The following is a 23,720-nucleotide window of genomic DNA, read 5'->3' as shown; positions in this document are numbered from 1 at the left end:
CACAATTTCTGCTTAAAAATATGACTGAAGGAGGTGGCAGTGGCACCTTTCTACATGGTAGTTCACTGTTAAGTGTGCTTGCCTGGAGGTTGAGGTCAATATTCTAGGCTCTCTTCAACTGTGTTTTATTTAAACCTCCTGCCTCCCATTTCCCAGGAGGATTCCTGACACTGAGTTGTAGACCACCTTGTGTGGTAAGAAAGTAGTGGTAGGAATATATGAAATATAAAGCCCATGTAGTATATGTTGTTGTATAAGCTCTTGTAGCTTTTGTAGTAGAGGTAATAATCCAAAGAAGGATAAAAGCTGATTGCAGTCCAGCTTCTCACTCTAAAAATGACAATATGTTTTGAGGGAAGACACAGGCAGCAGATCCTGCCTCATCCCCAAACTTCATCAGGGAGGCAGCAGCTGGAAATCTTAATCACAGAATCACAGAATTGTCATGGTTGTAAAAGACCTGAATTCATTGTGTCCAACCATCAAATGGCAATCACGTGGCAAGTGGAGAGCCCCCATGATAGGGAAGGCAGTGGAAAGCTGTGACTATTGGTGAAAGGAGGAAAATTTTCCTCTGTAGATTTGCAAGATCCAGTGCCCCAACTGTAACAGAGCAAGAGGAAGACTTAAGAAACTTGCCATTGGAAATAGTAAAAGCTCAAAGAAAAAAAACCACCATCACCACCACCACCCCCTTCCAACAAATTGTTGTGTGAAACTCCCTTCTATAGGAGATGGTTGCTCTTATCTGCTGAACTTACTTAAAAAGGAAAAATTATTTCTTGCAAAGGGCCCTGTCCTATGTTGAAAGATTACCCGGGCTTGTCCAGTGTTTAGACTATTGCTTGCTCCTGCCCATCCATGTGGGCATTTGCCAGTGATACTGCCAGAGAAGACCTTGAGAGGGATCTCAGGAGTAAGTCCAGGGTTGTGAGAATGTTCTTGATCATGATGGTGAAGGGGAAAGTCTTGGAGAAATGGATGGATACTATGGATCCACACTTGTTTGTGTCTCCGTGTTGTTAACAGGGGTTTTACTTTTTTGACCTTTTGGGGCCTTCTTTGAGGATCAGAGTCTGCTGTGGAGGGATGGCTTCTATCTGAAAAAGTGAAGCAAGAGTGGTTTTGGCCAACAAGCTTGTCCTTAGTTAGCTAAACCAGGATGGTGGAATATATACATGGCTCAGCCCAATAAAGAGTATAGAAACTTAACAACTAACAGCAGAATTCTTTACTGGTTTTAAATTAAATCTAATGTTAATATAATACTTTTCAGTTGGAAATTCATCACTGCAAAAGCATTTTCCTTTATAGATGACATCAACTGAATTTTGATCAAAACATGCATTAGAAAGGAGTATGCAGTCCTTTGTATTTTGAAATATGTGTTTAGAATTATTTAGTTTTGGTTATAAAGTTTTTTTGAAACACTGTAACAGAGTTGATGTTGTGTTATGTCATTGCTTCATTTTATCGTGCAAATTTTTGGAAGAAATTTTCTTATGCAACTCTTCGGGGACATACCCTGTATTCCTGTCAGGGGTCTTGTTGAGGTAGAATCTATGTTCTCCATGTCCATGGTGGTCTCTGTGTTCAGTGCTTGGCCAGCAATTTCTCAGACTGCTGGTTTTGTTGGGGCTTTCTTCCCCAAACCATCTGGAATTCCTGGAGTGGGCAAGTATAGGTGTGGTAAAAAAAACTGATACTCTTAATTGTTGAAACTGTGGCAAACATTTTCAAACATGATCATCTGTAGTTGAAGAGCAAAGAAAAATGTGAAAACTGGAAAATCCAAATCCTCTTAGAATGGAACAGTCTGTTGCACAATAGGTTTTCAGTGCAAGTGTGGGGTGATGCTGATTGTACTGCAGATTTTTTTGTGATGAATACATAAAAAGTAACTTACTAGATAGAAAAAGCCCCCAAAGTGTAAAATAAATGTGCTTTGCTCACTGTGGAGTAATTTCAGTCCTATTGACCCACTTTGCTTAATATGCATTTGATAGCAAGGAATTTGGAGGAGTTGGTTTGTTTTACCTATGTAGGCAGTCTTCTGTTACATATACAAGGAAGATATTTATAAATAGCTCTAAAACTTAAGAGCAGTGCTTGGAAGATCTTCAGTATTTTCTGTTACTTGAGAGTTAGGGATACTGGCTTACCTGTAATGGGCCAACATTTTGGTACTTCAGAGTTTCTAACAGAGACACTGGTAATCTTCTTGTTTATAAGTCTGTCTCAACATGAAACATAAGTACAGCCATCTCAGCAGGAGAAAAAAAATTGGTTGTGAAAGGCCAACAATGTGGTGTCCTATCTTTTTAGTACAAAAAGCTTCAGGGGTTTTGGGCAGCAATCAGGAAGTAATAAAAGGTTTGTATTAAGAAAATACATTGTATTTCTGTTTTTAATTCCACCCTCTTCATACTACATACCTTTTCTTGGATCCATTTTCTAAATTTATGCTTTGCTAAATTTTAGGTTCTTTAATTTATGACTTCTAGTGCTTATTTTTGTAGTCATTTGCCAGCCCTTCTGTTTAGTTCTGATCCCTTCCTCAGTCTCAGACTAAAGAGATCCAGAAGCCTCGTTGAAATGATCTTGAGTTCAGTGGGTGAAGGCTTAGGAGATTCCCGTGTTAAATCCAACATGGAGTATTGTTCATTGAGTATTTTTAGATAGTTGGAGTTCTCATTACTTAAAGGGTGGTGACTAGAGATATTTTTGATCTGGGACTGGAAAAGAATATTAGAAAATAACATGGCAGCAACTGAGATAGGGACTAACAAATGTGGGGAGAAGAAGGTGTGTAGGGAAAGGTGACAGACTTGGGTCATGGTGGAGCTGAAGAGAAGCAGCTGGAGTCAAGTGCATTATAGCCTAGAGCATAAGCAATGCCATAGAATACCACATTCAGAAAGCCAGAAGAAATCTTACTAGAACACAATGATGTGGAAAAAGCAGAAAGAAAAGCACCAATCAATATGCTAGGAAAGGTGGCAGTACAGAAATAAGCATTAATGAAATAAATATTAATGAAAGAAACTGTGGAGCATGAATTTAAAAAAATCATGAGACAGAGGGAATGGCCTACCACAGGAAGAGATGATGAAGTAAAAGGTGAAAGAGAAGGGGAACCAAAAAAATTTTAGTGAATCAAAACCAAATGTAAAGCCAGATACGAAGTTCAGCACGTCCTGGTGATCATGTTGAACACAAGCTCAAAAGATATTTCCAATGGTTTACCTTTTTACTTTTTAAAGAAAATAGTTAAAATTAAAAAATCCTAATTATTTTTATTATGCTTGTAACTAAAAAGTGGAGTTCTACCTCTGGGTTGGGTATTCTGTTAGTTTCTGAGGTGACTGTTATGTAGAACCACTAAAGCTATGTTTTATACTGGTTTTTTTCTGTTTACTAATTAACTGCTTTAGAATCTCACAAGTGAAAACCAATTTCAGTAATTTAGGGTTATCTATAACTTTTTTACAGTTAGTTTTGCGAAGAGGATAATAAGGAGTTCATGCCAATCTCTGCTTTGTAAAGCTTTTGTAGCTGCAATGATGATGACAAAAATTCCCCAGGTTTCCTGTACCATGGAGATAGGGTGACTTGCAACCATCTGTAAAGTGTGATCCTATAGTTTGCTGCAAATTCTCATTGGCAATTAATTTAATTAAATACTGTGTAGGTACAGCTCATGGGCTGGTTTTTTCACAGGTTCTAAATAATTCTTAAGTTGCACCTTTGGTGGAACTGATGGAACTCCACAGCTTTCCTGTAAGTTTCTGTGGGCCAGACCTTGAAGTTAGAAACTCAAAGGGATGTTTTGCACCTTGTGTTATACAGTTTCTGTAACAACAAATAGTTGAAAAATCACATAAAGTAACTTCTAATACCATTTCTGTGTACAACACTGACAACTCTGAAGTATCTTCAGCATTTCCATGCAGTGTATCTTGCTACAAAAATACCATTCTTTGGCTATGAGCTTGTATGCCAGAGATCCTCAGGGAACAACCAGAAGCTTGCACCAGATACAGATGACTATATTAGTTTTTGTAAAATTGAAGGAAATTAATGCATGGAGTTTATTTTATAGTGCAGTAAATCTTTAATTTTTAAGTAGTTTTAATTCTTTTTTTCTTTAAACTAAGGAAATGCTACTTCACCACAAGTTCAAAGACCTTCTTTCATGGACTACTTCGATAAACAAGATTCCAAGAATAAAAGCCCTGAAAACTGTAACCAGAACATGCATGAACCTTACCACATATCCAAAAATGTTTTCCCCGATAACTGGAAAGTCCCTCAAGATGGAGACTTCGATTTCGTAAGTACATTTTTATTGTTTATTTTCTTGCATGCTGTTTATTTTATAAGTGCCAAAAGTAGTTAATCTCTTTCTATAGCTGTGTTAATACAAGTAAAATAAGCAAACCTTAAAGAATGACACCTAGTTATCTAATCAAATGCCTCATCCTCATTGTATAAATACAGTTGTTTAATGCAAGACCTTTTTAAAGAGGAGTTGTATGAGACATTATGAAACTGCTTATTTGTAATTACTTTTTTTAAAGTATTCTTGATGCCTCATAATTTGTGTTTTGTAACAATTAAAAGGTGACCAAGCTATATTTAAAAAAAAAATTGCTACAGGCATGGAATGCTGCTGTCATATTTTCTGATCATCAGCAAAATTATAAGCATTTTAAATTGGATTGGATCCATTTAATCAATCTTCCTAAAGATAGGATCATCTACTGCTTTGAACAAGCCAGCTTGTTGTACTATTCCAATAGCATACATCTCTCTACATGGAATTCTAACATGGTATTCTAACACCAGTCTATATCAGAGTGGGTCCCCCCTGAAAAAATGTGTTGTTAATTTCTTTTTGCCTTATAATGGGGCAAAAAGAAAGTATTCCTCAGTCATAGGTGAAATAGTTAATTTTTGGAGACTTGTAAATATTACCTGGTTTTCACCTTTGTACGTTTTTTTAATATGTTTGAATTAAATAATTTATCTGTTGTGGATGAGATTTTTTTAACTGCAGTGCAGTAGCAAAATATGATCACATAGCACCTTTTTGAAAGTACTCTTGGGATTGCTTGGGAGAAAAATGTTGTGTTTAATTTTAGGTAACAGCTGTAGGTGTGGGATTTTTTCTGCAGTTTTCACTTACTGCATTTCTAAATAAAGCTGACTCTTAAATACTGGAGTAAAGCCAGTTAAATAGCAGAGTACAAGCTGTTGTTCCTGGAGAGTTTTGATTAACTTGGATTTTGGTTTGGGTAGGATTTTTTAGGCTTTTTTTTTCTTTACCGTAGTCATAATCATGATAATCACCCAACAAAAGAGAATTATACAATTGTTTGTGTTGGAGGGGAACTTAAAGATAATCTAGTTCCAACCCCCTGCCATAGGTATGGACACTTTCTACTAGATGAAGATTCTTCAAGAATAATCATTTGCATTATTCTCTGGAAAATAATTGATTGTTATTTAAGGAATATTATTATAGTGGCAATGAAATTAGAACAACCTAAAACTCATCCTGTGTTTTCCATTACTTACTAAGAAATTCAGGCTAAAATTTTTATTCTTTAAATACTAAGATCCTGATTTTGTAAGTGTTAATTCTTGAGCAGTTTACACATGGATAACACTGTGGAACTTGTTGGTATTGTTTGTACATACAAAGTTGCTGTCTAGAAAAATTTGTCCTAGAATCAAATCTGAGCAGGTCTGATCTTCAGAAACTTAACTGCTCTCTTTGTTGGAGGCAAACCTTGACAGTGGTCTTAGTCTGGCAAGTCAAAGACTTTGGAATCATAGAATGGTTTAGGTTGGAAGGGACTTTTAAAGACCATCTAATGCCACCCCCCTGCCAGATGCAGGGACATCTTTCACGAGTTGCTCAAAGCTCTCTCCAGCCTGACCTTAAACACTTCCAATGATGGGGCCTGCACAGCTTGTTTGGGCAACCTGCTCCCATAACTCATGGAAGTTATGTGGTGTACAGTTTGTCCTCGACTTCCTGAAGTAGCAGTGTTTTTAAGCTTGTTGCTGCAGAATTATTCCAAGTGGAAAATCAAGTAGGATTTTTAAAAAATTGAGTGGCTCTTTGCATGGGCAACGTATGTAGTTAGTTGGAAGGCAGGAGGCAGAGACTGGGATTTGGCTTTAAGCATAATGAAAGCAAATAATTCCATAAATAATAAGCTAGTCTAAGAAAGAATTAGGAATGCTTTTCAGTAATGTATGTACCACTCAAGAATACATTTCTCTAAAGCATCTGGTACCAGCTGATGGTGTGCAGTATTGGTTTCAACAGCCTGCTGGTTTAAACCATAGGCAATTATTAGTTATTTACATGTTCTAGAAGCACTTTAAACTTTATTTTAGAGAGCTGCTGTGTTGATAAGTGTTGTGGAAGAGATTTATCCTTTTGGAAAGCATAAATCATTGTCCAGCATGCATAATATATTGTCTGCTCTTTGTGAGATAAACCTAACTATTTTCAGTTGCTGACATGAAGTCTTTAAATGATTCATTAAAGGGATGAGTAATGGAATTTTTTGTACTAAATAATTCCATTTAATTTTGTTTAGAATTATCCTTAATGAGATCTAAAAGGTGATCCTAACAGCAAATGTTGTCACCCATAATTTTATTTAAAGCGATTGGTACACTAGATAGAATTAAAGAATCAAAGTCTAACTTAGTGCTAGTGTTTTCTAATAGTACTCCAGCTTTCTGTGTAGAAGAGGAGAGACATTGTGTAAATTGGAGGTCACCAAAGTAGTTTGCTGAATGATGCTATTATTCTCACTTCCCCTGTGCTCTTGTAAGCTGCATATAGCATGCCAGTACTGGCAGCCAGTAAGTGATTTACTTGTGAGCCAGGGGAGAATGACAGTGCCATGCTTAGCATTGATCCTCAAGTGTATTGAATGGAAAGACTTAGGAGTTTATTACTGTTTGTGTCTGTTACAGCATAAACTAGAAAAAGAAAAATGCCAGTGAGGGAGAGCAGAAAAGGAAGAAAAAAAAAAAATCTTTATAAATCTCTGCAATCAATTGTTTTTCTCATTTCTATGTATAAGGTAACATCTACAGAATTGGGAGCTGATTCTTGTGGCTTTACGTTGCAGGGATACTTGCTCATCTTCCTACTATATTTTACTGTTTGATAAAACAAGCAGAGTTATTTTATTTTTTTAGATTTACAAATACTTTTTATGCAGATATAGCAGTCTTACACACTTGCTGATGTTAAGAAATTATGCAGGCAACTAGTCTCATAAGGTAGATAAATAAATGTATAAAATGGTGCAAAATTAATTTAACACTAGATCTGGTTTGAAAGTTTCTGTGTGGGCATAGTTTTCTGCCCTGAGGTAAATGTTTCAAAAACTCCTTGCCAATGAAAATAGGAGACTTTTCCAACAAAATAGGATTCTTTGGTTGTCAATTTCAGCTTTAAAAAAAAAAAAAGGCGGCTTTTTTCTTCTGTAAGTACTTATTTATACTTTCTTTTTCACTGTTGAAGTACATCTGTTTTGAAATTCAAAAGCTGATCTTATTTCTTTATCCCTAATGCCATGTGGGAATTTCCATCTCTGAGTGTTGGTCCTGCAGGCTTCATCTCCATGATCAGTCTGAGCTGCTTATTGATGTAATATTCTGTGAACTGGAGAGAAAAAAGTGCCAATGCAGAGCTTCAAGTTTTGCATTGAATTAATCAATTATACTGAAAATAACTTTTAACTATTCTGAATTCTTGTACTGTGCAGTCACCTTGAATGTTACTTTGTTAAAAATTTACCATGTGATGTATGCTTCAGGACTGAGGTTCTGGTTTTCATGTGTAAAGAGGTGTTTTGTACAATATTTCTTTTCTCTTTTAAAAAAACCCAAACAACCCCAGACATTTTTGAACGTTGTATTTTCCGTGACTACGAATTTGTATAGGATTGCTTTTTTTGATCTTTGCTTTCAGCTGTTTTATTGTCTTTTTGTTGTCTTATGGTGAATTCTGAAAACGAAAAATATGGGTCATTTGTATCAGGGAATCTTATGGAAAAGTATTTCTGAGGAAGTCCTTCTAAATGTTTTGTTTCACTTCAGCCTTTGTAATGGAAGTGTTGAAGCTCTGATTATATATGAATCATACCAAACCCAAACCTAGTGTTTATTCAAATGTCAACTTTAATATTAAACTTTTTAATATATTTCATGCTCAAAAATCGTTGTGGATTTTAATTTTCAATTCTGTCAACTACAGGCAAAGTTTTTACAAATTTTCAGTGGTTTTCAGGGACATGAAGCAGATGGCAAAATTAAAGCATTATTTCTAACCTTAAATCTGTCAGTGTTAGGTGGAATTAAATGATTTCTATTCACAACAAACCTCGTTGCCAGTTAGTATAATCAACAGGATAGTACTGATTGTGAGAAAAAGTGGCATAGTACCTCACGTTGTGGTAACTCTCTGTGGTGTATGGGTGTGATACTCATAGAAATGGTAATGATGCATGGTATAAGCAGCTTTTCACAATGAGGCTTAACTTGTTTCAAGGGCCAACTTATATTCTTAGCTGACAAGTCAGCATTTTGGACAAAAGTGCTGTATTAGAACAAATTAAGTCCTTACAAAGACAGTTGTTATTTTTTTATAGATAGTTTATATTTGTATGTGGTATTATGATAGCTTTGTTCTTTCTGTGGGGGGATGTTTTCCCTGAGATATGTACATGCTAGAGAGCACTGGGTATTAAATGAGAAGTAAAACTGCAAGGTGGTGTTGAACCAGCTTGCTCAAGTTTCTTTTTTTGTTGGTTGAAGATTTTGTGTTATTTTGTATATCATTTATCGCATTTTTATAGGAATTATAGAAACAGTTTTCACCAACAAAGGGAAATTTTAATAAGTGAAAAGTGCTTAAAAGTTTTAGTGTGGAGAAAAATAGGTAAGACTTAGCTTGCTAGATTGAGGTGCTATGTGTATGTGCTGTTGAATAACCTGCTGCTTACATTTTTACTGTTTCATGGCATTTTATGTCTCATTAAGATATAAAATTGCTCTGTAAATTCTTCTGCCCTTTAGTAATGTGTGTTAGTGTGGAACATGATGTTCACAAAGGATTTGCATAAACTGCAGTGGGTTGTTATCTAATGACTTGTAACCTGTGAATTAACATTGCTAATCTTCATTTGCACTGATTGAATATATTATTTACTTTTAAATGAGTCAGTTATTTTTTATAATGAGATTATAAAATGTAAAAAGGCAAATTATTTATTATAGCAATGCTCGGTTAATGATTTCTGCCTGTAGTAGAATTATTTCCAAACAGGAATGGTATCCAGATTGTAAAATATTAAACAGTGGACATGTAGATCATGTTTTGCAGTAACTGCAGTATCATGTTTAAGTAGATCCATTTTGGGAGACTTAAAGATTCTGGAATAGCAACAAAAAATGTAAAAGCCATCTGTTAACCTGGGCAGAATGTTGCTCTGGGTTTCAACCAGAACAAATACCTTAGAATAAAATAATTGTGAAATAATACTATTACAGATGATGAGCACTTTAGTTAACATTTATTAAAATATAATGTGACAGTTTATTTGGTAAAAAAGTAAATAACATAAATGCTACCATATAGAATTTAATTAAAACTTCAATAAAAAGGCCAGGCTGAGTTAGCTTCATTGGAAACACTTTGCCCAAAACCTTGGTTGGGTTTATTCTGGTTTTATTTAAGCATCAGATGAGTTTGTTTGATGCAGTCTACTTTCTCATTAATGGGAGTGAATGTATTTCCTCTATTTGCAACTATTTCGAGTTCTTAAGTCATCTGAATATTTCAAATGAAGTATTAACATACACTAATTTTGCTTTATTTTTAATTAGTACCTTGAATATCATGAACCATTTCCAGATGCTGACAGGAAGAATGTTTTCTTAACTAAGCATGTAAGAAACTTTGGTTTCTGGGTTTGCCTGAGCCGTGTGCATATGAGTTAAACAGAAATGCTGCTGTTGACAGTCTGAATGCAGTAGTTCATTCATTTGAGTTTAGACACAAATAACAGGAGATTGTAAAATCAATGTAATTAATATAATGTGCTTTAGCTAGTTCAATTTGTTAGGACAGCGTGAACCCTAAGTAATGGAAGTTTTCTGTACCTCTTATAATGGGCAGCTGGTACAGAAGTTGCTTTTGTTTGGTTATTTAAAAAAATGGAAGGTGTGTGGGTGAGATATTCTTAGGGCTCCACAATAGATGGTTTGCAGGTCATGGTTGTGGCTTATCCTGCAGCTCTTTATGCAGGTAGGAATACTACTTTTGAAAAGTATTGGTAAAGAGTTTACATTTTTATATATGCAAATATATAAAGGAGGTTGTGCCAGCATGACATGTAAACTAAGTACATATTATTGGTTGGTTTTTGTTTGGAGATTAGGATTTTTTTTCCATTCAGCAGTAAGAATGGACCAACCTGTTACAGCTTTTTTTTTTTTTTTTTTTTTTTTTTTTTTAAAACCACAAGTCAAATACTGACTGATTTTAACCAAAGCCTGTTTGTAACACCAAATAAGAGTTATTTTTCTTGCAGATAGTGGGGGAATACACCCTGCTCAGGTAGTGTATTTTCAACTGGAATACAGCGTTGAATATTTCTCTTTGAATACGAGTATGTCCCTTACCCTGGTATAATAGAAAAAAATAATTGAAAATCAAGCCCAGTAATTTGGTCTTCTATATAACTAAATTTTTCAGGCTGTAAACAGAATCAAGCCTTTCTCCTTATTTTAAATTATAGATTTATTTTCAAGTTATTATTCCAATCACCAGGTCACTCATGTCAAAGGGCCAGTGTTGTACTTTTGCAGTTTTGAAACAAGAATCATGCCATCTCACAAAGATATAAATTGTATATCCTTAAAAAGCAAAAAGCTTTCTGCATTCTTACATGTGAGGAACAGAATTAGAGATTTTTATTTATGATTGACATTCCCTGTGAAGATAAGAACTCGGTGTTGAATTGCAGCCATGAATTTTAAGTTAGATAGTAAGAGGAACATCTAATAGGATAAGAATGAACAGCAGCAGATTGCCTCAGAGGGTTACAGAAGTTGCCATTTCTGTGAATGTTGAAGACCTGGTTAGATAAACACATGAGGAATAGTTTTGGTGGAGCTGATCCAGCTTGGAGCAGAGGATCGTTGTAGGTGACCTCCTCCTCTAAGTCTTTCCAAAGGCCTTATTTCCTATGACTTTTTAAGCTACTGCTGATGGCTGATGTTTGTAATCATAGAAGATGTTGTAAGACATAGGTTTTACAAGCTCCAGCTTTCAAAAATAGTGCTATCTTTAATTTGTTTATTAGGAGTGTCAGTATTTTGGAGGAGCTACACCTTGGGTAACCTTGACAATATTTGCAATTAGCAGTCAGCTGTTATTTCCAAACTTGAGGCTGCCTCTGGAAAATTTCAGCCAAGATTCGGTCAATAAAACTTAACTATGTTTTCTCTCCTGAAAGTTTTCTGTATCGTTTCAAATAGGATCTATGAGCAATGTGTTTTTATTTTTTTTCTCTCCCTAGCTCCAATGGAAAGACTGAAATGTAGCTCTAGTGGATAAATTGAGTTATACAGCAGGTCTGTAATTTGTGCGTAGTTTAAGGAGAACAGAGGTAAGAAATGAATGAAGTTGAGCTGGGGCACTGCTGTTGGTTTAATGTAACATCTTGTTACCTTAGTAACCAATTGTCTCCTACACCTCTTTGAGATCATTATGTAATAGCTAAGTAATGTGTATAGTATGGAAGGAGCTTTGAAATACTTGGAAAAAACAGTTTTGGCAGCACAGGTTTTAAACTGTTCTTTTTTGTTAAAACCAATTCAGTTTCAGGTCTCTCTATTCTGTTTTCTCTTACACAAAAAAAAAAAACCAGTGAGGGGGAGATATTTAATCCAAATAGTTTCCATGTTGCATGATTCACTGTTAATGTCAAAACAGTGTACCACACCTTTTTGTGTAATGTCTGATCCCCAAACTGAGTGTTGACACTAAGGGGTACGTGTTCTATTTCAGGGTTTCAGCAAAAGTCTTTGAAATCATCTCCATGACAGTATCATGCAGATCATGCACCAAGAAACAAAATGTCTTCTACTCTTTGCTGTGATGATTAATGATAGTGAAAAGAAATGAAAATAAGACTTGCCTCAGGAGAGTGAGTGACTGGAATATTGCAAGGCTGTTTTAAGCTAATGTATGCAACTCCTTAGTTTTGAAGAGGATTTCCTCATTATATGGTTTGGTAAAGAATATGGGGTGGTGGCATTTTTTCAGTTTAACACAATTCCAATATAGAAAGTTGCAGCTATTGACAAACTCTCCGTAGAAGTGTTAATTTCATACTTGCTAAAGTCAGCAGCAGAGCTCCTGCTGACAGCAGTGTTGAGTTTAGCTTTCCAGATTACTAAAGAAACCACTTTCACTTGTGTGTCTAAATGTTAAAGTGCATTTAGGTTTAGGGTTAGAAATTTCACAGCTTAGAGTGTTTTTTTAAGGATTCCTTATTTTAGGGCAAGTATGCCTAGTTCCTAGGAAGGAAGTATCTGAAGAATTAATGCTTATTTAGCATCTACTTAAGGATGATGTTTGTTTGTATTAATGCAGGAGTTGTACAGATATCAGAATACCAGTAAGAACATTTAGTTTAATGCAAATAAGACAAACCAGGATAAAGCTGATCTGTAGGAAAGCTCTGAAAGCACTGTAGGAGAGTTAGAGATTTTTTTTTTTAAATAAAAGCTCAGCTTAGCTGAGTACCCTGACTGCATTTCCCTGAAAATTTTTAGTGTGCCATAGTGAGAACCAAAACTTTTTCCAAGCATTTGACTTACTTTACTTTGCATTGTAGCAGATTGGGCTCATGGATGAGGTTACATCTTCAGCTGAGAAGCAGTAACTTTCTGGACTGTGCAGTCTTGATTGTATGAATCTGTATGTGATATAAATTGGGTGGAACTTTCTAAAAACACGTTTGAATTTTTTTTTTCCCTCATGGTGTCACTACAGCCTAATGTATGAAAAACGTTAGTCAGACACAGACCAAACTTCACCATTACCCCAAAAAGTTCTCTAGATCCAAAGAGTTCTCTTAGCCATTTTGGGACAGCTCATTTTTACTATCTCTTTCATTTTGTTCTCTTTGAATATTGGCCTTTCTGGCACAGGGAATTGTTTTAAGAAGTGTGTGAATGGAATAGCTACTTAGGCATTGGTCCTGCTGGAACCTGGAGGGGATGCTTATATTTTTTAAAGGTAGTTCTTCATGTGCTTCTAGGGCAAACTTTTAGGGTTCTTTTCTGTAGTGTCAGATGGATTATTGCTTTCAAAGAAAAATAATTTATTTTTTGTTGAAATTAATCGTGTTAAGATTATGATTAATTACAGTCACATGTTCTAAATGCCATCCACACACGAGTACGTGCACTCTACAGAGATAGACAGTCACCTCAAGATGAGACCTATTGTCCTAATAATGGTCACAGAGATAGAAATGTAATATTTCCATGGTGCTTGTGATGTATCAGTAGTGTGGAATGGACTTTTTATTTTGCTTTTGCAAAGTTAGAAATCTAACTGCTATCTCTGTCTTTCTAAAACTTTCCATTAACTAATAAAATACCACTGTGAGTCAAGATAGACTGAAGTAAGTCTATGTTCAGATTCAATTAGAGTAATGAAAACATTAAATTAAGAAGTGAAACTTGTCCTTAAGGATTTTATCTGTGACTAATGATTCATTGAGATGTGAGCACCTGTCTGCAATCCACCATCAGTGCTACTTCAGAGAAACAGAGGAGGAACTGGTAGCAGCTGACCATAGTGCAGTCTGCTGTGTTCGTGCTCAGCTGTTTCATTTATTGTGTCTTGAGCTGGTTCCTTGTCATGGGTTTCAAAGAGACCTGTTTTACAGGAATTGTTTTGTCCTACATAAAGTTTTCCAGCAACTGCCAGCATGTTTTGAATGGTACTGAAACACAGAGCATTTTGAAGTAATGGTGCTATGGCCAAATTGTGTACCTTTCACTTACGCTCAGTGGTTAAAGGATCGAACTCCCAAGTTGTGCACTTTTAGTTAAAAAAACAAAACCAAAAAAGAGAAATGCAAAAAGCTTAAGCCCCAAGCAATTTTCAGAGTAAAGGATACTTGTAGAGAAAATGAGATGAAAAAGAGCTGATGCCTCTGAAGGGGATTTGTGAAGGATTTTTGGGAAAGAGAGTGGTAGATGGAGGGAGGCCAAACTCAAGTGTTACTTAAGCATCTCCATGGCCTGTGAAACTCAAGAGTCTTGTTTTCTCCTCTCTGCTGGCTGATGACTCTATGGCAACAGCCCACTGATCATCTCAGAGGTGGGCTTATTCAAAACTACAGGGGAAAACAGTGACATTGGAAACAGTGGTTAGTTGAAAACTACCTGACCTGTTTTCCATGTTTTAAGAGCTGTTGCTATGGAAACAGCAGCTCACTAAGGACCCAGTGCTGCTAAGTTGCAGAGGTTCGGCAGTCGTGTGTGTGTGGAGGGGGTGTACTTCCAACACCAAGCACTTTAGAAAACATATTACCTAAATCCTCATGCAGCACTTCAGTGATCTATCTTAATTTCAACTCAGTTCATCCTTTGTTCATCTTTTCTCACTTACTGCAACTTAGCTCCTCCAAAGAATGGTAGCTACCATATCATATGGACTTCAAACTGTCCTGTCTCCAAACACCAGGATTTTTTTGTTCTGCAATCCTGTGTTATGGAATTCAAAAAACATTAGCTGTTTGACCATGATTTAGGGAGAAATTAATTCCAGAGCTGAGATGCATTCAGTGAAAAATAGCCTGACATTTGTGATCAGTGAAGTACTATCTGAAATGCCTTTCCTGCTGGCAGTTGCCATTGTAACATCCAGGGGAGAGAAGATTTTGCCAGGTGGCCAATTCAAGAACTATTTTACAACTTTCAATTGAAACCTCACATGGCATCTGGAGAGTACTGTGCTGATTGTGAAAACTGTCACTTAGTAAATGGACAACAGTAGAGTAAGGTAACAAATACTTGGTTAGAAGTTGTAATCCAATTTTCAATTCAGTGCATTTTTTTTCTAGTGTGGAGTGAGAAGAGCAATTGCAGTGTAATCTGTGAAAGGAAAGTATGTTCTTGGCAAACACAAATTGCAAGAGGAGCCATAGTCATAACTGCACCTTGGATACTCAGGAACAGTTGGGAGCCCAGCAAAGCACCTTAAGTGTAGCAGTACCAGAGCCTCTACCTTCCTGAGTGTGAGCTTAAGAGAAAAAAGAACACTTCAGCTGTTTGGGTTTTTTTTATTTTTTAAAACTATTAATGTTATTTTACACTTGCCCTTATGAGCCCTGGATTGAAAGACTTCCTTCATCTATTACAGATCAGCCCAAATATTAAGGAGACCATTCATTGGTGATGTTTATTTTGATGGTTATCTGAGAAAAATAGTGATGTGACAATTGTCAGTGATTCTCAATGAACCTCATTAAAGCTCATTAAATGTGGGGGAAAAAAATGTGTGAAAGTTAGGGAATGATGTATTTATGATTGCTTGACCAATTATTGGCCCGTTCTTTAACTAAATTTTAACCCATAGTCCTATAATTAAAGACTGTGGAATAATGTTTAAATATAATAGGAGAAGGGCAAATATAGGCTGCATAAGGAGTTTTAAGTAGGTTCTTCCTTAATGTTTTTCAAATATTTAACTTAGCATGCTTCTTCAGTGATTTATGTGTGGAATTTGATACCCATTTATAAAGGAAAAAAAGGAAGAAAAGCAACATTTATTCCCCACAAGCACAACAGCTCTCCACTGCACCAAACTGATGTGGTTTGAATCCTGAATTATAAACCATTGGTTGCCAGATGGCAGTTTCTTCAGTTGTTTTGAATAAGTATGTTGACAGAGGAAATCAAAAGGAGGAGTAGAGAATACTAAGAGCCTGGATGGGAGGGCATAGGGAAGGGAAGAAAACAAGGATGATTTGCCTGCTCTTTTTCCTGGTCATGGAATAGGACTAATATGATCTAGTCCCTCAGAAGCATTTCTCTGAACAAAACACAAGTGGCTTTGAGCACCAATCGTTGTGATAGAGTCAGTTCAGCCCAGCCTTCAAATAATAGTTCCTGTGTAACAGAATTGCCCAGTAGATATGTTGCAAATTTGTACTGTGAGATGACTGAGAGACTTAAGAGTTCAAGTATCATCTGGTTTTGCTTTAATGAGAAATGAAACCAGCCTTAAAATGCTTTAAGAAAAGGGAGTTGGACCAGGTGATCTTTAAAGGCCTGTTCTAACTCAAACTATTTTGTGACTCTATGAACGTGCACTTGGAGTGAAGTCAGTCGTTTCCTGGGCTGCATGGAAAGAAGCAAGGTCAGCAGGTCAAGGGATGTGATGCTCCCTCTCTACTCTGCTCTTGTAAGACCCCACCTAGAGTGCTGCATCCAGCTCTGGAGTCTTCAGTACAAGAAAGACAAGGAGCTGTTAGAGCAGGTCCAGAGGAGGGTCACAGGAATGATCAGAAGGATAGAACTCATCTCCTGTGAGGAAAGAATGAGGGCTGTGGTTTTTTAGCTTGGAGAAGAGGAGGCTCTGGGGAGACCTTAACTGTGGGCTTTCAATATATGCAGGGGGCTTCTTAGAAAGATAGAAACATTTTTTTTACCAGGGCCTGTAGTGGCAGGAGAAGGGGCAATGATTTTAAACTGAAATAGTGTAGGCTTAGACTGGATATAAGGAAGAATTTTTTTTTTTAATGAAAAGGTTGGTGAGACACTGGAACATGCTGTCTAGAGAAGTTCTGGATGCCCCGTTATTGAAAGTGTTCAAAACTAGGTTGGACAGGGCTTTGAGCAACGTGACCTAGCGAAAGATGACCCTCCCCATGAAATGGGTTTGCACTGAGATGATCTTTAAAGCTCTCTTTCAACCCAAACTATTCTATGATCCTATGAAAAGGATGAGGAGAAAGGAGTGGCAGCAAAAAACTGTTATGGACTGACCATAACTGCACCATCCCTCTGTGTTGCTTGGGGAGTGTGTTGGTGGGTACTACCCAAATCTATTTTTGTTGGCAATAAATTTTTTCCCCATATTGGATATGGTTTGTCCTTGATGGCAGTCAATCCCCCATCCTGATCTTGATATTTTTTTGTCATCCTATTTTCTTCCTCTGTCATGCAAAAGAGAGGGTTGCCCCTCCTCTCTTGGGCAGCTGGGTGGACATTTGGCTGTTTGCCATGGTTAATCCACCATACCAGGTAAGGCTAATTTAAGCAGGCTTCTATGTCTAGGCATTAATGCCCATCTTTGACATAAGGAAAATGTCTATATCAATTCTTTATTTTTTTCCTGATACAGCACTTCTGTCATGTCTCCATAGCTCAGTACTTAAGAAGCACCATTGCAGATGCTCCCTTTATTGGAAAGGGTGCCAGCTCTGGTTCCCCCTCAGTGATCTAAAGTAGAAATACCATCTGTCCTACAGTTAAGATCACTTCAGTGAGTTTCTACATAACTGCTCACACTTGCCAGAGACTCTAATCAATCTAGCTGCTTTTTAATGCCTTTTTACAGAACTGTCCTCAAATTGCCTCATACCACATGTACAGAGGTACTGCTTCCAAATTCCTGCTCATTAACATCAGCAGCTTTACCCAATACTTCTCAGAAGGCCTGGTCTGAAGTACAAGGGCTTCAGGGTGGCCTGAATGCATTTCTTGGGGAGTGACTTGCTGTCCTCAGAATCTTGATCAAGTCAGAGCTGTCTTGATATTTTAGTCATCAGCTAGATGGCTGGAAAGTAGGTATAGAGCTGATTGTTTAAGTCTTACAGCTGGTCAAGTTCAGCAGGCAGACACATGCTATGTATAGATAAACCCCAAAGGGCACTTGCAGTTAGAGAAATGGATATATCCTACCTTGTGCTCCACTGTGGTAATAGAGGATTAGGAACAATTTAAGCCTCTATATTTCAAGAACACCAAGAATATAGCAAGGTGATAATTTGTGTAAACAAACAAGAGAGTATGAGATCTTGATGCTTTGCAGAAAATATGATGACCTAGTATGAAACTCACTGGCTATTTCTTGAGATCCCAGATAATATTGGGCAATGGAGACTGGAGAACTGCGAGTGAGTAGGCTGCAGCAAGATCCTCAGACCAGTTTTCTGGCACCTGAGATGCTTCAAAGGGCCTCTTTTTCCTGATAAGGAAGAAAAAATATTTTTGCTTTAGTGAATAAATGTTTTTGGTCTGGGCCAGTTTTATCCACAGAGTTCCATTTGGATATGTCTTCAATCCACTTGTCAGTCATTTGTTAGTCTTTTTCTCTCAATTTATTTTTATCAATGAGCCTCAAAGTTATGATAGTCAAAAGATGTTACGTTTGCCCTAGTTTTCATGGGAGGCAGTTTTTAATCTAGAATCTCTTCTACCTTTTAGGGATAACAATTTTGGGATTTCAAGCTTACTATCACAGCACTTGCATTGCCTGACTCCTTAAGTTCTAGGGCAGATTGTTGAAAGCCTCCTGATCCTACAGTGATCCTCTTACAACACCCTTAGAAAAAAATTCTTAGGTTTACTATCTACACATGAACAGCATAGTGGACCACTTTCTATGGGTGGTGGCCAGCTTTGTGCTCATCCTCTGTTTTGGGGGCAGGTCTTTTTCTCATTGATCTGGACCATTTTTTGAAAACAAAAAGAGCTGTTCTTCTTCAGGCAGTCTTTAGGAGTCCACCTCACTCCTGGAAATATTTCAATTATATTCTTCTGTGAAATTTCCCAAGAGCTTAATAGCAGTTTTCTGACTGATCCAATGAACCAGTGTATTGTTGACACTTCAATGTTATCTACGCATCCCCCTGTGGATCATTTCTATGAGCTTATGGCTACATGTTCACTTCTTCATTTTTCTAATTCTTTTAGTGAAAATAGACTTTTCTAGTGATGACCATGTTCTTGAGAAAATATATCTTGAATCATACTGGCTTTCATTATGTTGGAAAAAACATACAAGGGTGTTCTTCATGTGGTTTCTTCAGAGTTTGATTCAAGCCAGGAAATCAACCTGCCTGTTTTCTTAGCAAAGTCACACACATCCAGAACCAACATACCAGATATTTTTTTTTTTTTTTCCTTTGGGAAATTATTCAGCTTTCCAGTATCAAAAATGGATAAATTGATTTCCTCACAAAGAAATAGTGTAGTGAGAGTGCTGGGGCAGGCTCTACTGCAAGATGGCCACAAGTGTGCTTTGAGATCTGAGAAATGCAGCCATCCCTGAGACTTGAAGATTTGCCTTGGTAACTTGCATTTGTGCTTTTTGTAAGAACAGTGCCTAAACAAAGGACTTATTGAGGGTGTTTCTTCATTTATTATTTCCCTCAAGGCTTTACATTCCATCAGTCTACCTGTAGGTTTAGCTTCTAATGGAACTAACTCTTCAAGAATGCTCACTACAGAAAGGACATTGAGGTGCTATAGTGTGTCCAAAGAAGGGCAAGAAATCTGATGAAGGGTTTGGAGCATATGTCTTGCAAGCAGTGGCTGAGAGAAATGGGGTTGTCTAGTCCAGGGAAAAGGAGACTGGGGGGAGACCTTATTGCTCTCTACAGGTACCTTAAAGGAGGTTGTAAGGAGGTGAGGATCAGTCTGTTAAATGAAGTTACAAGTGATGGGATAAGAGGTAATGGCCTAAAGTTGCATCAGGGGAGGTTTATATTGGATGTTAGGAAGAATTTCTTCACTGAAAGGATTATCAGGCTTTGGAACAGGCTGCCCAGAGGAATGGTGGAGTCACCATCCCTGGAGGCATTTAAAAATAGTATGGAGTACTCAGAGATATGGCTTAGTTAAGGTCTTGTGAATGTTAGGTTAATGATTGGACTTGATGACCTTGAAGGTCTTTTTTTGCAAGCAAAGTAATTCTGTGAAATTATATTCACGTGTATATTCCTAAAAAGTCCTATTAAAAGTTATTTGTGATTTTGGATGTGAGGGACCAGGGATGCACATTTTTCAGTTGGTACTTCACATATGCAACCTTTACTGCATGACCTGGAGTATATATGCCTATGAATATTGCAAAGAAAAAAAAACAACAAAACTTTATAGGATCATGCACAAAGCAGCGCATTTCAGATGTTCTGGTTACTGCTCAGAAACTTACTTTAGGTGTTGGTGTATATTGTTATTTATAAAAAAGAAAAAAGCCCCTTGGCAATTAAACAGAGAATTTCAGAAAGTGTACTTCACCATACACCAGCTCAAAGAAATACGTGGAATTAAAGGAGACCAAAACATAAGTGTAGAAGTTGTTTTGCTTTTTTGTTATGGTCCTTGAAAAAACTTTTTTAAAATGCAAAAATAGTTAGAAACTGTACAGAAAACTCTTATTGAGTAGGAAAAAATAATGACAGTGGGAAAGAACTGAGGCAAAAAGTAGCAAAAGTCGTTTTCAGTGTGACAGCTCTGACCATGAGCATATAGGGAGGGACACAATGGGCAGATGACTTAAGTAAGCAAGGTTGTAGTTATGTATGCTTATGAGGGGAAAGGGTAAATAACATTAAGATGAGACAATGGCAGTTTGGTCTGTGCTTATTTAATTTTCTACTTGAAGAATCCGACATCTATATGTGTGGTTCTTTACATAACAACCGCTCATTTAAGTTCTGGGGTTGTTAACTTCACTCAACTATTGCTAGAAAATGAAAATAATGAAATCACCACAAGGCTGCAAGTCTTCTGGTAACACTGGAAACTGTAATGCTTGTTCTCTTTGACTGCCAGGTTTATGGTTTTGATTTCCTATCTAGAGATTTAGAAGAACTGAGAGTGGTAAGGCATTCTGGGACAAAGATGAAGGGAAAAACTTTAGCAGCAATCAAAATTAGAAGAAAGCTTGGACTGGGGTTATTCTGTATGGGGATACAATCTAATTGTAACCATATTAGAGAAGCAGAGTTGTGGAGGTTAACAGTTGGTGTAATATATTGAGTTTTATACTTTATATGCCAATACAGCTATAGAAGACATTGACAGTTTCTTTTTTCAGCAGTTATTGGTATTTCAGTTAAAGCCAAAATTTTTTGCAGCTCCTTACAGTATGAAAAAAAGAACAAAAGAGCAGAATGAAGTTGGTTCTTGATATTAAGTAAAAGGGTTGTGGGTTGTTTCTTGTTTTGTGGTGTTTATTTTTGTTTGTTTGTTTTCAGCTGCTGGTTTGTTTCTTTTGCAATAGGTGTAAAATCCCAGTCATCTGATTAACTACACAAGTTAAAACCTTGACAAAACACTTTTTATGGAAAACTAATGGTGGCATCTGCAACCTTTGTTTTAAATGCTTTTTGTTGTTTTTTGGGTTTTTTTAATTGCTTTCCCTTGGATTCACCTCATTTTGTCCCTTCCACCTTTCCCTTTACTTGACTATAAGACTTGAGCACTACATTCTGATAACAATGAATGCATTGCTAGATGAATAATTTGTATTAAATTAATCTCAGAGGTAACATATCACAGGTTACACAAGAAGACCCTTTATGTCAGCTGCACATTGCCAGGAGATTCTCTGTTAGTTGTTATTTATTTTCTTTTTGGGTATGAGCCAAACCTAATTCTGATTTAGTGAGATTTTCTAGCCAGTTATTTATATTTATCAACTACTTAAGCTTCTTTATCTCAGAAATGTATCTGCCTATCTCTAGCTTTGCCCCTCTGAGAATTTATATTGACCTGCTTTGGCCCTCTCATCCCTCTTCTTTGCAAATACTGGGTGTCTACCTTTAATACAACGTGGCATTAACTTAGCTTACCTCTGTTATTTAAGCTGTAGTCTACAACTTGTGTTTATAATAGATTCCTGACTAAAGAAGTAGTATCTTCAACTATGTGAAATAATCTGCAGGGTCTCAGTAGTAGTTTGCATGGGCCACTAAACTGTAGGTAGACAGGGTTACCTTGAAGACACCTTATGTTTGAGGAAAATTTGCTCCTGCTATTAATTTGTGGGCAGGGAGAATGTCTTCAAAGACTTTAATCATAGGAGTATTTTGGTTGGAGAAGACCCTTAAGGTCATTGAGTCAAACCATTAATCCATCACTTCTAAGTCCACCACTAAGCCACGTTCCTAAGCACCACATCTCAATGGCTCTTAAATACCTCCAGGGATGGTGATTCAACCACTCTCCTGGACAACCTGTTCCAGTGTTTGATAATCATTTAGAAATTTTTCCTAATATCCAATAAAAACATGGTGTACCTGAATACACTACTACTTGAGGATTATGGCTTTCTGACTGTAGCTCTTTGGGGTTGTCCTACATGATCTGGAAACGATGACCCATTAAGTTGTTGGGAAAGCATTGTACAAGTTTTTTTTTCCTTCCTTCAAATCAAATCCAGACAGGTAAAAAACATTGTAAATAGGATGGTTTTCTTGCAAAAAGTGTAAAAGCTGACTGATGTAGACACATTTTTTGTGCCCTTTCAAAACTTTGATTCAAGTTAAACTTGAGTTTCACTTTCCCTTTATGTTTAAATTAGCACCTAACTCAGAAGAAAACATTGTCACAAAACTGCACAAGTCCACTGATAATATCCATTACCACTCAAACCAGAGCAATGCTGAATTCTTTCAGTGGTTTCTGAACTTCTTTTACTTGGAATATGTTGGCAGGGTAATTCAAGTATGAGTACATGCAGAGTAATGTAAATTAGCAAGTAAATAATTATTCCAATGTTCTTTTCCTGTGTAGTACTGTATTATTTCTAGTTAAGGTAACTCTTGTCCCAACTGTTAATCTGAAAAAGGAGAGATTAGAATTACTTTCTAAATTATCTTTCCTGTATCCCTTCTAAAGTAGATTGTTCCAAGAATGTGCTTTTTCCAGACTAGCATAACATGTTTGAGTTGAAGATACTTCTACAACTTTGCTTGGGGGCCTGTGTCACGGTTTTACAGATCTGACAGCTAAACAATACCTTTTTTTATCTTCAGTTCAAAATTCTATGATGTTATGCCTAATAATTCCTCTTTGAACAACCTTTAATAATTCTCACTCCTCAAAGAAGGAATAACTGAGTCAAGTTCCAGGTTACTGAATCATCCCTTGTATATCTATCTTAGGTAGAATATTGCCCCAGTAAAATGTTATACGCATGAGTGTATAAATACTAACCCCAGAAATTATGATGAAGATTTGGAGTTTATTTCTACTTTGAAGGTCCCTGGAGTGTAACCATATTGTCAGTAGCTGTCAGGAATATGATCAGTTCTCCCATGTGTCAGTTCCGTACTTGCATCATGAGCATCCACATGTGGGAATAGTTGGTTCTCTTGGAATAGGACATCTGTCATCAGGCTATTAATTTTAGGTTGTGACAAGCCATCCTTGGTCCTGGAACTTCAGCACAGGAACAAAAATACAGCAACTGCCTTGTAACCAACCCCTTGACAGCAGCCAGGGGAGATGAATAGGTCCTTGTGCCACCTTCCCTAAGGAGCTACTTTCTCTCCCTATACATTCAGTGGACTTCAGACAGGCTCAGGGAAGATGTTTTCCAACTCAGAGTCTTTTGGACACCAAGACGAGGCACT

The 23,720-nt window shown here is 36.8% G+C and overlaps 1 protein-coding gene across 3 annotated transcripts in view; it reads left to right on the top strand.

Annotated features, from left to right (window-relative positions):
- Window positions 1-23,720, top strand: part of STK3 (serine/threonine kinase 3) — a 124,865-nt gene that overhangs the window by 73,859 nt on the left and 27,286 nt on the right. For 2 of the 3 annotated variants that reach the window (XM_071738040.1, XM_071738042.1), the window contains one exon: window positions 4,158-4,333. In XM_071738040.1, coding sequence (XP_071594141.1) covers window positions 4,158-4,333 — 176 coding nt within the window. Of the gene's footprint in view, window positions 1-4,157; window positions 4,334-15,188; window positions 15,396-23,720 lie in introns of those variants that run through there. The other variant, XM_071738041.1, reaches the window with a different exon arrangement.

This window comes from Heliangelus exortis, chromosome 2, assembly GCF_036169615.1.
Source record: "Heliangelus exortis chromosome 2, bHelExo1.hap1, whole genome shotgun sequence".
Classification (NCBI taxonomy): domain Eukaryota; kingdom Metazoa; phylum Chordata; class Aves; order Apodiformes; family Trochilidae; genus Heliangelus; species Heliangelus exortis.
This window is presented reverse-complemented; position numbering and strand designations above follow the sequence as displayed.